Source organism: Odontesthes bonariensis, chromosome 20, assembly GCF_027942865.1.
Source record: "Odontesthes bonariensis isolate fOdoBon6 chromosome 20, fOdoBon6.hap1, whole genome shotgun sequence".
NCBI lineage: Eukaryota > Metazoa > Chordata > Actinopteri > Atheriniformes > Atherinopsidae > Odontesthes > Odontesthes bonariensis.
The window spans coordinates 1,097,498-1,112,562 of record NC_134525.1 but is presented as its reverse complement, the minus strand read 5'-3'; the positions used below and the strand labels follow the sequence as shown (position 1 = coordinate 1,112,562).

Here is a 15,065-nt window from a genome sequence, read left to right as displayed (position 1 = left end):
TTACCCCTCCTCCAGGTGTTACACCTCCTCCAGGTGTTACCCCTCCTCCAGGTGTTACCCCTCCTCCAGGTGTTACCCCTCCTCCAGGTGTGTTACACCTCCTCCAGGTGTGTTACCCCTCCTCCAGGTGTTACCCCTCCAGGTGTGTTACCCCTCCTCCAGGTGTTACACCTCCTCCAGGTGTGTTACCCCTCCTCCAGGTGTTACCCCTCCTCCAGGTGTGTTACACCTCCTCCAGGTGTTACCCCTCCAGGTGTTACCCCTCCAGGTGTTACCCCTCCTCCAGGTGTTACCCCTCCAGGTGTTACCCCTCCAGGTGTGTTACACCTCCTCCAGGTGTTACACCTCCTCCAGGTGTGTTACCCCTCCTCCAGGTGTGTTACCCCTCCTCCAGGTGTTACCCCTCCTCCAGGTGTGTTACACCTCCTCCAGGTGTTACCCCTCCAGGTGTTACCCCTCCTCCAGGTGTGTTACCCCTCCTCCAGGTGTTACCCCTTCAGGTGTTACCCCTCCTCCAGGTGTTACCCCTCCTCCAGGTGTTACCCCTCCTCCAGGTGTGTTACCCCTCCTCCAGGTGTTACCCCTCCTCGCTTCCTGCTCACTTCCTGCGCTGCTTATTTCCTCTGCTCCCCCCACTTTATTCCAGTCCAAAGACACGTGGACTGGTGGTGTTAAACTGGTTTTAGCTGCCTCTCTGTGAGCGCTGCGATGGCTGAGGAACTTAAACTACCCCACAGGCCGTCTGTCAGCACGTCCCAGGGCAGATAGCTACCCCAGGGGGGTGAGTAAAGTTAGAAACAGGTAAACAGGCTGGGTGGATCACCGATAAAGAGACGACACGGAGCTGACATCATCGGGTCACATTTCTGCCTCCTCGGCTGCGTATTTTTTATATTTTTAATGTTTTTAATGTTTTTAATATCATCATATTTTTAATATAATATTACAAATATTGTAATATTTTTAATGTTTTTAATATCATAATATGTTTAATGTTTTTAATATCATAATATTTTTAATATAATATTACAAATATTATAATATTTGTAATATTATAATATTTTTAATATAATATTACAAATATTATAATATTTGTAATATTTTTAATGTTTTTAATATTCTAATATTTTTTATATAATATTACAAATATTATAATATTTGTAATATTTTTAATTTTTTTAATATTCTAATATTTTTTATATAATATTACAAATATTGTAAAATTTGTAATATTATTTTTAATATAATAATATTTTAATATAATATTAGAAATATTTTAATCATTTTAATGTAATAAAGAGTTTAGTGGCTGCTGCTCTGATCCTGCTTTCTAACCCCGGCGGTGACTTTAGCCCCGCCCACGTGTGCGATGACCTCGCAGTTACTCCCACAGACGCTTCAGGGTGAGTCTGAACCTGGTGGAGGAGAACGTTTCTGTACGTCTGATAATCGGAGCTGCTGGTTCCAGCACCAGTCAGAGGAGGCGGGAACTCTCTGCTGAGGCTGAAAGTGATATCAGCTTCACTTCAGTGATATTTCTTCCACCAACATCTGGAGGAAGGTTCCCGTCCCGACTGTCCTCATCCATCCTGAGCTCCCCGGTTCCCCCTGACAGCGGCAGGGTTCCCTCAGCTCTCTGTGGACTGCAGATGGATTCAGTCCCCGGTGAGCTTCCTCCCCGACTCTGACAGCAGCAGGTCAGACGGATAAATCAGCCTGAACAGGAGCTGCTGTGGGGCTCTCTGCTCCTGAAGGATGCCTCAGTTTGCAGAAGGAACCGCCCACCGACGGCTTTACGGCCGGTTACAGACGCCGCCGCCTTCGCCAGGCCTGAGAGGTGGAACCCCATCCTCACCATCTCCTGTCAGCCGGGCACAGGGGCGCCGCTAGGGATTTTGGGCCCCATGAAAATCATTTTTATTGGGCCCCCAAACAGCCGGCCAGGACGTCGGCAAAAATTTGTGATGCTATTTTACATAAAACTATGTATTTTAATGGTATTTCTGACTATCGTTCCCATATTTGTGAAAAAAGAAAAACATGACAGTTGAGGAAGGTAAACACTGAGCACGAGGAATCCAATGGAACTCATTTATTTGCTGCAACACTGATACTGATTCTAAACTCTAAATTAGGCCACCTGAAAAAAAGAACAAACGTAATGTTTCCAAAACAAATAAAGTTATTGTTACCAGTAAATTGTAAATAAAATATATTTGTGATTATAAGTTAGTTAGTGTCATATTATTTTTTGTCAGTATTATCATTTTATTAGGGCCTCTCTGGGCCCCTCTTAATCATGGGCCCCTAGAATCCTTCTCCTTTTACCCCCCTTTTCGGCGCCCCTGGCCGGGCAGATGAGAGCTGCTCGCTTCTCTTTTAACGCCTCCTCTTCCTCCTCTTCCTCCTCTTCCTCCTCAGAGCCTTTGAAGCTGGCTGCAGCGCTCCATAAAGCCGACAGAGCGCCCCCCGGGGGAGCCGTGCGGCGTGCTGTTACATCGTGTTACAGCAGCATCAAGGCGAGGCGGCGGCGGCGGCGCCCGGGTGAACCGGCTGCCCTCTGTTTGACCTCCACAATCAAAGCGTTTTCCTTCCTGTGAAGTGTCGGCGCTCATCCCCGCCGCCGCGCTCGCTCGGCCTCGCGCCGCCGCCTGACAGCGTTTAAGGCCTGCGTGCCCCCCCGGGGGGCTTCACCACACGACATGAATAATGGAGAGACATTTGTTTCTAACTCTAAAGGAGTGAAAGCACACATCTAAGGCAGATCTAACAGCTTCTCCGGACGGCTCGCAGCAGCACGGATCAGGACGCGGCGGCGGCGCTCAGAACTGGATGCAGGGCAGCTTCCCGGCGCGGTGCAGGTACAGCAGGGGCGTGATGAAGCTGCTGAGGATGCTGACGGCCAGGCCGAGCAGCGTGGCCTGCAGCACGAGCATCAGGGAGGCACGCAGCAGCGCCGGGCCCATCACCATGATCTGCAGCAGCTGCGTGCAGCTGGTGAACGCCAGCGTGATCACGATCACCTTGAAGGCCTTCCTCTTCACGGCGTTCCAGCTGTCGGCGGCGCCGTCGCCGGGCCCCGGCTGCTTCAGCACCAGCAGCACGCGGACGCCGCAGTACGACATGATGCCCAGGAACAGCAGCGACTTGGACACGAACAGGATGCCGGACAGCTGGAAGGAGGGCGCCAAGACGGGAAAGCTGGAGTCCAGCAGGATCAGCAGCCAGTCCACGCCGCAGCACAGCAGCCTGTAGCGCAGCGGCTTCAACCTGCAGACACAAGAAGAAGTCTTTGACCTTTGGCTCAGTGTCCATTGCAGTGGCCACGCCCACTAAGACACCAGTTCCCAACCCAATGGATGCCATCGCAGTGGCCACGCCCACTAAAACACCAGTTCCTCACCCAATGGATCCTATTGCAGTGGCCACGCCCACTAAAACACCAGTTCCCAACCCAATGGATCCTATTGCAGTGGCCACGCCCACTAAAACACCAGTTCCCAACCCAATGGATCCTATTGCAGTGGCCACGCCCACTAAAACACCAGTTCCCAACCCAATGGATCCTATTGCAGTGGCCACGCCCACTAAAACACCAGTTCCCATCCCAATGCATGCTATTGCAGTGGCCACGCCCACTAAAACACCAGTTCCCAACCCAATGGATCCTATTGCAGTGGCCACGCCCACTAAAACACCAGTTCCCAACCCAATGGATGCCATCGCAGTGGCCACGCCCACTAAAACACCAGTTTCCAACCCAATGGATGCCATCGCAGTAGCCACGCCCACCGCCGTCCAGTCTGTGTCCATAAGGACGCAGTGCGGTTATGGTTGATGGAGTGGAAGCTAAACTCAGCTATCATGCTGCTTCACCTTAATCTCCACACTGATGTTCTTAATAAGACAGTCAGCAACGCTCCGTCTGCTGGTGTTTCCACTTTAGATCAATAACCAACGCAAGTGGTTTTCCTCCTATCTCTCTGATAGGAATTTCTCTGTATCTGTTGGGCCATTCATGTCTCCTCTTTCCTGTGGCGTACCCCAAGGCTCTGTCTTGGGTCCATTGTTATTTGCTCTATACATGCTTCCATTATGGCACATTTTATTTTATTTATTAATAAAACAGTGGTGTATCTTATCATTGCTATGCTGATGACATTCAATTATATATCTCCTGCAAACCAGAAAACCAGTCCAACTTTGCTGTTTTACAAAACTGTTTGGGTGCCATTAGTGAGTGGTTGGCAAATAACTTCCTCCAGCTGAACACTGAAAAAACAGAGGCAGCTATTGATTTGGGAACTGGTGTTTTAGTGGGCGTGGCCACTGCGATGGCAGCCATTGGGTGGGGAACTGGTCTAATTATTGCACCTGAGAATTCAGCCCCCAAAATTACCCAGGGTATTGGGTTTGTTTCATCAGCTGCTCAGTCAAAGCTAAAAAACCTTGGGGTTACCTTCGACTGAGGGATGCGCTTTGTGGAGCACATAAAATCATTAGCACGTAATTGTTCCTTCCAGCTCAGAAATATACCAAAACTCCGGTCCATTGTGTCCCGGCCTGAGCTGGAGATGATTATTCATGCATTTGTGTCTTCCCGGTTAGATTATTGTAATTCACTTTTCACATGTCTCAACATATCATCTCTGAACCGTCTACAAATTATGCAAAACACTGCAGCCAGGTTACTGACTAGATCCAACAGGATGACTCACATCACACCCATTCTACTTTCCTTACACTGGCTGCCTATAAGGTTCAGGATCCAGTTCAAAATTCTTCTCATCACATACAGAGCCCTTAATCATCAGGCACCCGGTTACATCTGTGACCTGATCCACCCCTATAACACAACCAAAAAGACAAAGGGTGATCGTGCCTTTGAGGTAGTGGCTCCAACTCTTTGGAACTCTCTTCCTCTCTGTCTACGGTCTGCAACTTCTTTAGACATTTTCAAAAAAAATCTGAAGACCCACCTATTTAAAATAGCTTTTATCTGTACTTAAAGTGCCCATCTGCTCTGTAGCCTCATGCTGTTCTGCAATTACTGTTTTCTTATGTGTGTATATGATGTGTATATGAAATGTTGACTTGCGTCGTATTGTGAAGCACTTTGTGAATTTTATTTTCTGTGAAAGGTGCTATACAAATAAATTTATTATTATTATTATACTATCTACACTCCCTGCGGCAGCTTATAAGGCGACCTGAGCTGGGAAAGCTGCCCAAAGTCCACACAAGTCACCCCCAGATGCATCCTGGGTAAAATGGACCGAGCGAGAACACATCTGAGCACTTGGACCGCACTCGCCTTGACGCGTTCTTTGACTTGGAGCAGAACTCGTGCTGCGACTGGTGACGTTTCACCAGAACAGAACAACTTTATCCCAGGAAACGCGTCATAGGGACCTTCATCGTTTGGGCAGAAGTCTCACTTCCTGTTTCCTGTTTACCTTCACTTGGAGGAACATTTAAAGCAACAGATCTATGAGGATGCAGAACAATTGTATCATTAAAGTTTAGATTTCTTTTAGCATCTTTCCTAAATGAATCAATAGCCGCTTTGGGACTGTAGGAACCTTTGGCAGTTCTAATAACCTTTTAATCCGCGGGGCCGTTTTCTCCCGTGTTTGGACATACAGGAACTCGGGGCTTTCTCCCTTAGTTCCTATAACTATTTAGCTCCTTCTCCGAGGTCGGGTCTTTTCTGGGTTCTATAGAACGCATCTGACGGAGGTGTGTGGTGGTTGGTAGCTACGCCCCATGTCATGCTATCACGGCTGAAATGTTTCCTCATACGACACGGACACAACCGGCGGGTGTTTAATAAGTTAAACTTACACTGGTCTCCTTTGTCTGCAGCGCTCTGCTCTCCTTTCTTCCTTCATGAAATGAAAAAGTATCTCCTGACTCTCTCTGTGAGCTCTTCCAGCCTCCATGTTAGACGCCTGATGTGATTGTCCATGATTAATATCACCATCATGCAGACCATGAACACAGTGGCCTCCCCGCTCTCCATGTTAGCTTCTTTGTGGTGTTTTTTCTTCTCTCCTTACTTTTACCGGGTTTTGTTTTGTTTTGTTTTGTTGTTGAATGTGGCGCTAAACGGCTAACGTAACACGTCACTGACGCAGACGGCTGCGCATCAGTCCCTATCAGGTCCCGACTCATGTGCGAATGCAGACTGAAACAGTTCCGCTGGGGAAGGATAGTTATCAGAACGAAATTCGAGTAGGACAGTTCTGATAACTGCGTTCTTAGAACGGCTCTGTCCGAAAGCAGCTATTATGTTTTTTCAGACCTTAGAACGAATCATTTAAACCTATTTGTAACCATATTACCACCACAGAAGACATGTAGAAGAAGAGTGCTGTGCTGGAAGACGGCTAAAAGATGGAGGCTTGTGCACGTTAACTCATAAAGACCGTCCTGACTCTTCTCAGGTTGTTGGGTTAGGGTTAGCAGAGCTCCCGGGAAAACAAGCAGCAAAGGCATGAGGCGGGAATATCGTGCATATCTACTGCCTCTGGACCCAACTCCTCTCTTTGCCTGCACACTTAGACTTTTAGGTTGGGCGGCTGTACACGTTCCTTTAGCTGTGAGGGGGGTTCTGGTCCATTCAGATAGAAAGATGATCCCTATCCTCTGATTTCTTAAAGGTAGGGTAGGAGATCCTGGATTTTGAGTCCAGCGAAGCTGCATTTTGAAAATACACAGGTCAAAAGTCCCAACCCTTTTCTTCAGATTCCCCCCGAAGCCACGCCTCTAGAGTACATGAACGCGCAATGCTTGTTCACGAGCACGAAGGTGCACGAGCGCTGTTCTGACAGCAAGCATCGATCGTTGCCGTATTTAGTATTTAGTATATGCTAACTATACGTTTAATAATGCTAGGTGCTAGCCAAGCTGGCTGTAGTTTAGCTTCCTGCCAAGCTTCTGGGCGCGTAATTCGTTCACGGAGCAGGGTACGCGCACAGGGGGGAGGAGGGGGGGAGGAGCAGATTGCAGTTTGATAGAAGGCATCAGAATCCAATCATCGTTAACGATCCGTTCAGTATGATTGGATACTGTTTTTCCTGGATTGTTCGTTCTAGAGGCCACTAAAACTAAAACACATCAGTAGGCCATCAACATGTCCGTCCCTGCGGACTTTCAACTCGCCTTAGGCGCGGTAACTGACATTCAACCTCCACCTGATTGTAGAGTTATATTCAAAGCAGTGTTCATTTCGTCAACCAGGACGATGGCGAAAATATTTCATTAACGCCCCTTTTCCCGTGACGATGACGCACAAAAGTGCTTCCAGAAAATAAAAATATGACGAGAATAAAACATGATTTTCGTTAACGAGACTAAGACGAGACGAAATCTACAAGCTATGGATGAATGGACATTAAACAATGTAATTGTTTATAATTAATTTGTAATTTGTAATTGTTAATATAAGTGTTTCTTGAACTTCATAGAAGATTACGCGCTGTTGCCCTGTTTGTCCCTGCACGGCGCCTGTCCCACAGTGCCTCGCACGGCTCATTCAGTACAGAGCTATAGAATCAGTAGTTCAGTGAGTCGAGTTCAGTTGTGTTTAGGCCCTTCCCATGTCAAGTAACGTAGCCGGTAGCTAGCTATAACTTAACCGTAGCTAACCGTAACTTTGCAGTCCAGTCATGGCGTCGGGCTCGGATACCGGTATACGGTTTGTTGGAGCTGGGCGAAAACAACGCCTGGATGTATGGAGCCATTTCGTTTACAACGCGAAGGACAACAAAACAACCTGCATGATAATGATTGATCATGCCGCCGTGTGTGGAGAAGTTCTATAATGTACAGTGTTGACTAAAATGACTAAAATTTGATGAAGACTAAAATTGATTTTCGACACTGTGACTAAGACTAAGACTAAATTAAAAAAAGCTGACGAAATTAACACCGATTCAAAGTTAAAGAGGTGCGTCGGGCCCGTTTACCTGATGTAGAGGGTGGGGTGCACCACAGCCAGGTAGCGCTCCAGACAGATGCAGGTCTGGAAGAGGGGCCGAGATATCAGCATGAGCTGCAGGAACAGCTGCAGCACCAGCACGCCCACCGAGAGCGGCATGTCCAGCAGGAGGTGGACCGTCACGTACAGAGACGAGCAGCAGCACAGGACCTCGGCGACGGCCAGATTGAGGGCGAAGAGCTCGGAGACCAAGGAGCCGCCGGCCCCGCCGGCTATCAGCCACACCACGTACACGTTGGCCGGCAGGCCCAGCAGCACGTTGGATAACAGCAAGGCCGTCACTCCATCAAAGAAGAAAGTTAGGTCAAATGATGATGTGTAGTTCGAACTCATCTTCAGCAGATTCAAGAGCGGTCGTTAGAGGAATCTGCAGGAGTGGAACCACAGTTAAAAGAGTCCCCGAGAGTCGCTCTCTTTCATCTTATTCTGCCTCTGAGTTCTGTTTGACACGAAACAATCTGAGCCCTTTGAAACGACCTCGATGGAAACCAACAAACAGCCCAGAGTTAAAGCCGAGGCAGCTGTCGGCCCATTCCGTTTAAAGGGATTCACTCAGAGCGAGCCTCTAAACAAACAATAATCTAATAAGAAAAATGTTCACTCGTGTTTTACGCACCTTGATCTCGCTCGCTGCTGCAGCTAAACACCACCAATCCCGCCGTGGTTTTGCATTGAAGAGGCTCTCCTGTTTGTAATTTGGGCTTTTCGTTCCTCCGCCGGCTCACCACACGCTCCTTTTAAACTGGACCCACCTGCAGATTTGCATGACGGGCAGCGGAGTCTCGCTTTACATCTGCTGCATTCAAACAAGCCGAGTGGAGACACGGATATGGTTTCTGTGGACCGAGGGTACGGCCACATTTGCATTGGATTTCCCTCAGAATGCAATTTGTCAGCGGAATTTTATAAACAAAATGGCAAAAGCCGGCAGACGCAGAAAGATGAGCTTCGTCTGGAGATCCCAGAAACACACATGTAACGATGAGCGTTTCATTCATGCAAAAAGAGATTTAGATGTTTGGGCTGAAAATCTGACCTGCACCGTCTACCATCTGCCCCCAGTTCAAATCTGCCCCCAGTTCAAACCTGCCTCCAGTTCAAATCTGCCTCCAGTTCAAACCTGCCCCCAGTTCAAATCTGCCCCCAGTTCAAATCTGCCCCCAGTTAAAATCTGTCCCCAGTTCAAACCTGCCCCCAGTTCAAACCTGCCCCCAGTTCAAACCTGCCTCCAGTTCAAACCTGCCCCCAGTTAAAATCTGTCCCCAGTTCAAACCTGCCCCCAGTTCAAACCTGCCCCCAGTTCAAACCTGCCTCCAGTTCAAATCTGCCCCCAGTTCAAACCTGCCCCCAGTTCAAACCCGCGTCCAGTTCAAATCTGCCCCCAGTTCAAATCTGCCCCCAGTTCAAACCTGCCCCTCAGTTCAAACCTGCCCCCAGTTCAAACCCGCGTCCAGTTCAAATCTGCCCCCAGTTCAAACCTGCCCCCAGTTCAAACCTGCCTCCAGTTCAAATCTGCCCCCAGTTCAAACCTGCCCCCAGTTCAAACCCGCGTCCAGTTCAAATCTGCCCCCAGTTCAAACCTGCCCCCAGTTCGAACCTGCCTCCAGTTCAAACCCGCGTCCAGTTCAAATCTGCCCCCAGTTCAAATCTGCCCCCAGTTCAAATCTGCCCCCAGTTCAAACCTGCCTCCAGTTCAAATCTGCCCCCAGTTCAAATCTGCCCCCAGTTCAAACCTGCCTCCAGTTCAAACCTGCCCCCAGTTCAAACCTGCCCCCAGTTCAAATCTGCCCCCAGTTCAAACCTGCCTCCAGTTCAAATCTGCCCCCAGTTCAAACCTGCCCCCAGTTCAAACCTGCCCCCAGTTCAAATCTGCCCCCAGTTCAAACCTGCCTCCAGTTCAAATCTGCCCCCAGTTCAAATCTGCCCCCAGTTCAAACCTGCCCCCAGTTCAAATCTGCCCCCAGTTCAAACCTGCCTCCAGTTCAAACCTGCCTCCAGTTCAAATCTGCCCCCAGTTCAAATCTGCCCCCAGTTCAAACCTGCCTCCAGTTCAAATCTGCCCCCAGTTCAAACCTGCCCCCAGTTCAAACCTGCCCCCAGTTCAAATCTGCCCCCAGTTCAAACCTGCCTCCAGTTCAAATCTGCCCCCAGTTCAAACCTGCCCCCAGTTCAAACCTGCCCCCAGTTCAAATCTGCCCCCAGTTCAAACCTGCCTCCAGTTCAAATCTGCCCCCAGTTCAAATCTGCCCCCAGTTCAAACCTGCCCCCAGTTCAAACCTGCCTCCAGTTCAAACCTGCCTCCAGTTCAAACCTGCCTCCAGTTCAAACCTGTCCCCAGTTCAAACCTGTCCCCAGTTCAAACCTGCCCCCAGTTCAAACCTGTCCCCAGTTCAAACCTGCCCCCAGTTCAAACCTTCCCCCAGTTCAAACCTGCGTCCAGAATATTAAGAAGCTGCCGCCAGTTTTCCTTCAAATTGTATCTTATCCGGTTTTACCCCCAAAGAAAGCTTCTCATTTCCCCACCAGTTCTGTTTGGAAACATCCGATCCAGAACCCGGACTCACACCAGATCCCAGTCCAACCACCATCCGGAGGAACCTGAGCGGCTCTCTGGTGGTCCAGCAGATCCTGAACCGATCGATCCTGTACGACCGCGCTGATCGGCTCCATTAGAACAGCGTCCTGCTGAGTTTCCATCCCTTCGTTTGATCGTTGGATCGATCCATCCGACCCCCCGCTGGGGGCCGACCACTCTACAGAGACCCTGGCATTCATCCCAGATATATTCCAGCTGTAGTTTATTCATATTTTATGATATTTTCTGGGTGAATTAGACAGAAAAACAAGCATTTCTGCAGCTCAGACGACATTTAGATCTAATATTCTCGATGCTTTGGATGGAATGCGTCAGAATAAATAAATGTTGGGCCTCCGGCTCCGGTTCCACCTGCAGCATCATGTTTCTGTTTGTTCTCCGTGATGATGAGCATCATCTGCTAATGAGGGAAGATCAGACCATCACACGTCCGATTTGCATGGCTGCTGCCGTCTAGTTAAATCAGGAGAAGATTGCATTACTGAGCATCATCCAAACTTCTAATGGTTACATAAATGCCTTTACATAAAGTAAATGCACCAACAATAACCGGAGCCGGTTCAAAGCGTTTCCATGCCGACACCATCACCACAACACGAAGACCTGGAACTCCTTCTTATGTTTGTTTTAAGGTGCGTCGAGCATCTTAAAAAAAGATTCCAGCAGGACAAACCAGAGTGAAAGCAGCGTTTTTGAAAACATTACACTTCTAGGAGTAGTTTTAAATCTCTATACTTTTTACTTTTCCTTGAGTAGATGTGTGCAGCAGAAGCTGTCCTCTTACTCCGCTACATTAGGCTACAATGAGCTGGTTACTTTTCTTCTTACCTCTTTGGTATTCTACGCCTCATTATTTTTATCCCCCCGCGTACGCCTCATTTTAATGTTTTATTCTGACAGAGAGAGAGACTGTGTTCGAAACCGCATACTACATACTACATACTGCATACTACATACTACATACAACATACTGCATACTACATACTGCATACTGCATACTACATACTACATACTACATACTGCATACTAGATACTGCATACTGCATACTACATACTAGATACTGCATACTGCATACCGCATACTAGATACTGCATACTGCATACTAGATACTGCATACTGCATACTACATACTAGATACTGCATACTACATAGTACATACTGCATACTAGATACTGCATACTGCATACTACATACTAGATACTGCATACTACATACCACATACCACATACTGCATACTACATAGTACATACTGCATACTAGATACTGCATACTGCATACCGCATACTAGATACTGCATACTGCATACTAGATACTGCATACTACATACTACATACTGCATACTAGATACTGCATACTACATACTACATACTGCATACTAGATACTGCATACCACATACTAGATACTGCATACTGCATACTACATACTGCATACTGCATACCACATACTACATACTACATACTACATAGTACATACTGCATACTAGATACTGCATACTACATACTAGATACTGCATACTGCATACCGCATACTAGATACTGCATACTGCATACTAGATACTGCATACTAGATACTGCATACTACATACTACATACTGCATACTAGATACTGCATACCACATACTGCATACTGCATACTAGATACTGCATACTACATACTACATACTGCATACTAGATACTGCATACTACATACTACATACTGCATACTAGATACTGCATACCACATACTGCATACTGCATACCACATACTGCATACCACATACTCCATACTACATACTGCATACTGCATACTGCATACTAGATACTGCATACTGCATACTAGATACTGCATACTGCATAAGACATACTGCATACAACATACTGCATACTAGATACTGCATACTGCATACTACATACTGCATACTAGATACTGCATACTACATACTGCATACTAGATACTGCATACTACATACTGCATACTAGATACTGCATACTACATACTGCATACTACATACTGCATACTAGATACTGCATACTGCATACCACATACTACATACTGCATACCGCATACTAGATACTGCATACTGCATACTGCATACTGCATACCACATACTGCATACCACATACTCCATACTACATACTACATACTACATACTGCATACTAGATACTGCATACTGCATACTAGATACTGCATACTGCATAAGACATACTGCATACTACATACTGCATACTAGATACTGCATACTGCATAAGACATACTGCATACTACATACTGCATACTAGATACTGCATACTGCATACTACATACTGCATACTAGATACTGCATACTACATACTGCATACTAGATACTGCATACTGCATAAGACATACTGCATACTACATACTGCATACTAGATACTGCATACTGCATAAGACATACTGCATACTACATACTGCATACTAGATACTGCATACTGCATAAGACATACTGCATACTACATACTGCATACTAGATACTGCATACTGCATACTACATACTGCATACTAGATACTGCATACTACATACTGCATACTAGATACTGCATACTACATACTGCATACTAGATACTGCATACTACATACTGCATACTACATACTGCATACTAGATACTGCATACTGCATACCACATACTACATACTGCATACCGCATACTAGATACTGCATACTGCATACTAGATACTGCATACTACATACTATACTACATACTGCATACTACATACTTCCATATTGCATACTACATACTGCATACCGCATACCACATACTACATATTAGATACTGCATACTAGATACTGCATACTGCATACTACATACTTCCATACTGTATACTACATACTGCATACTACATACTTCCATACTGCATACTACATACTTCCATACTGCATACTACATACTACATACTTCCATACTGCATACTGATCGATCAGACAGTATGCAGAGCGTTTACCCACAATGCATTTCGCTCCTGCCTGAGCCGAAATCAGCCGGCCTGAAGCTGATTTCTCTTAAGCTCTAAACTCTGTAAACTTTAGCAACATTTGAGTATTTGAGTAGTAACCTCATGATGCATACCCAACATTTCAGAGAATCTAGTATGCATCCGGGAACTTCTCGCTTACTCAAACTTGCATACTAACTCAGAAAGTTAGTATGAGTAGTAGGAGAAGTATGCGGTTTCGAACACAGCCAGAGACTTCCGCCAAAGGCTCTACAGTCAGGTGGACTGTGTTCCACCAATCAGACGCAGCCGTGCAGTCTGGTCACGTGACCATACTCAATCTCAGTGGCGGGACGGGTTAGCTTTAGCATTAGCAGTCGTAGCAAACAAACAAAGAAACAGATGAAAAATGTCAGAACCAACGGTGGGAAATGAAGACGCAGACGAGGCCTCATACTGAAAGCATGTTTACCTTACAAAGAGTGAGAAACAGCAGCTACATTATGTGTCTTCTGTGGCAACCAAAACAAACGCACATTTCAGCAGAAACTCAACATCTAACTTGAGGAAACATGTAGCGGTAAGTTTCCTAAACTCGTTTTTCCCCCCATGGATAGGTGAATGTTTGTTTTTTAGGTTACATATGGGTTACACATGTTTTAAACATTTCCTAAGTCTCTGTTATTTTTTATTGAGGTGCTTGAATTTACCTGGATTATTTTAATTTAAGCTATTTAAGACTAAACATGGAGAAGCAGCATTTAGCTGTTATGCTGCAAACAAGTGGAACAAACTGCCAGTGGAGATTAAACTTTCACCAAATGGAGACATTTTTAAATCCAGGTTAAAAACATTTCTGTTCTCATGTGTCTATGCATGAAATCTGCACGCTATCTTTGAACTTATCTGGACTGTTGCTTGTTTTTAAATTCATTTAAATGAATTTATTTGTTTCTCTTTATATTCTTTTATGTATTTTAATGCTTCTTACACTCCCTGCTGCAATGCTTTTATTTTATGTGAAGCACTTTGAACTGTTTTGTACATGAAATGTGCTACAGATAAATTTGATTTGATATTTTGTAATTAATTAATTCATTTTAATTTATTTTATCAATTGGATGAACTCTAATTTGCCTAAAGATGATTATTTAGTATGTTTGTCTGTCTGATTGAATGCTTGTGTTAACAAATAAATCTGACGTTACTCAACAGTTACTCAGTACTCGAGTAGTTTTTTTAACAAGCACTTTTTTACTTGGATTACTTTTTTGGATGAATACTTTTTACCTTTACTGGTGTCATATTATTCTGAAGTAACAGTACTTTTACTTGAGTACAGTTTTTGGCTGCTCTACCCACCTCTGGTTACTTCACAGGATGACAGAAAGAGGCTGAAAATGGGTTTTAGTTATTGAAGTTGGCATGAATGGAAACTTTGGCATGTGGAATGTGTGTGTTTTGGATGGGAAAGGTGCCCACATGGAGGCAAACGGCAGGGAAAGCAGATTATCAGCGTGTTACTGCAGGAG

The 15,065-nt window shown here is 45.9% G+C and overlaps 1 protein-coding gene across 3 annotated transcripts in view; it reads right to left on the bottom strand.

Moving 5' to 3' along the window:
• sugct (succinyl-CoA:glutarate-CoA transferase) overlaps positions 1-15,065 on the bottom strand; it is a 124,444-nt gene that overhangs the window by 14,491 nt on the left and 94,888 nt on the right. The window contains exon 13 of one of the 3 annotated variants that reach the window (XM_075451916.1): positions 3,024-3,270. The exons of the other annotated variants lie outside the window; for them this stretch is intronic. Within the exon in view, the coding sequence (XP_075308031.1) occupies positions 3,024-3,270 (247 nt within the window). The remainder of the gene's footprint in view (positions 1-3,023; positions 3,271-15,065) is intronic. 3 annotated transcript variants of the gene reach the window in all.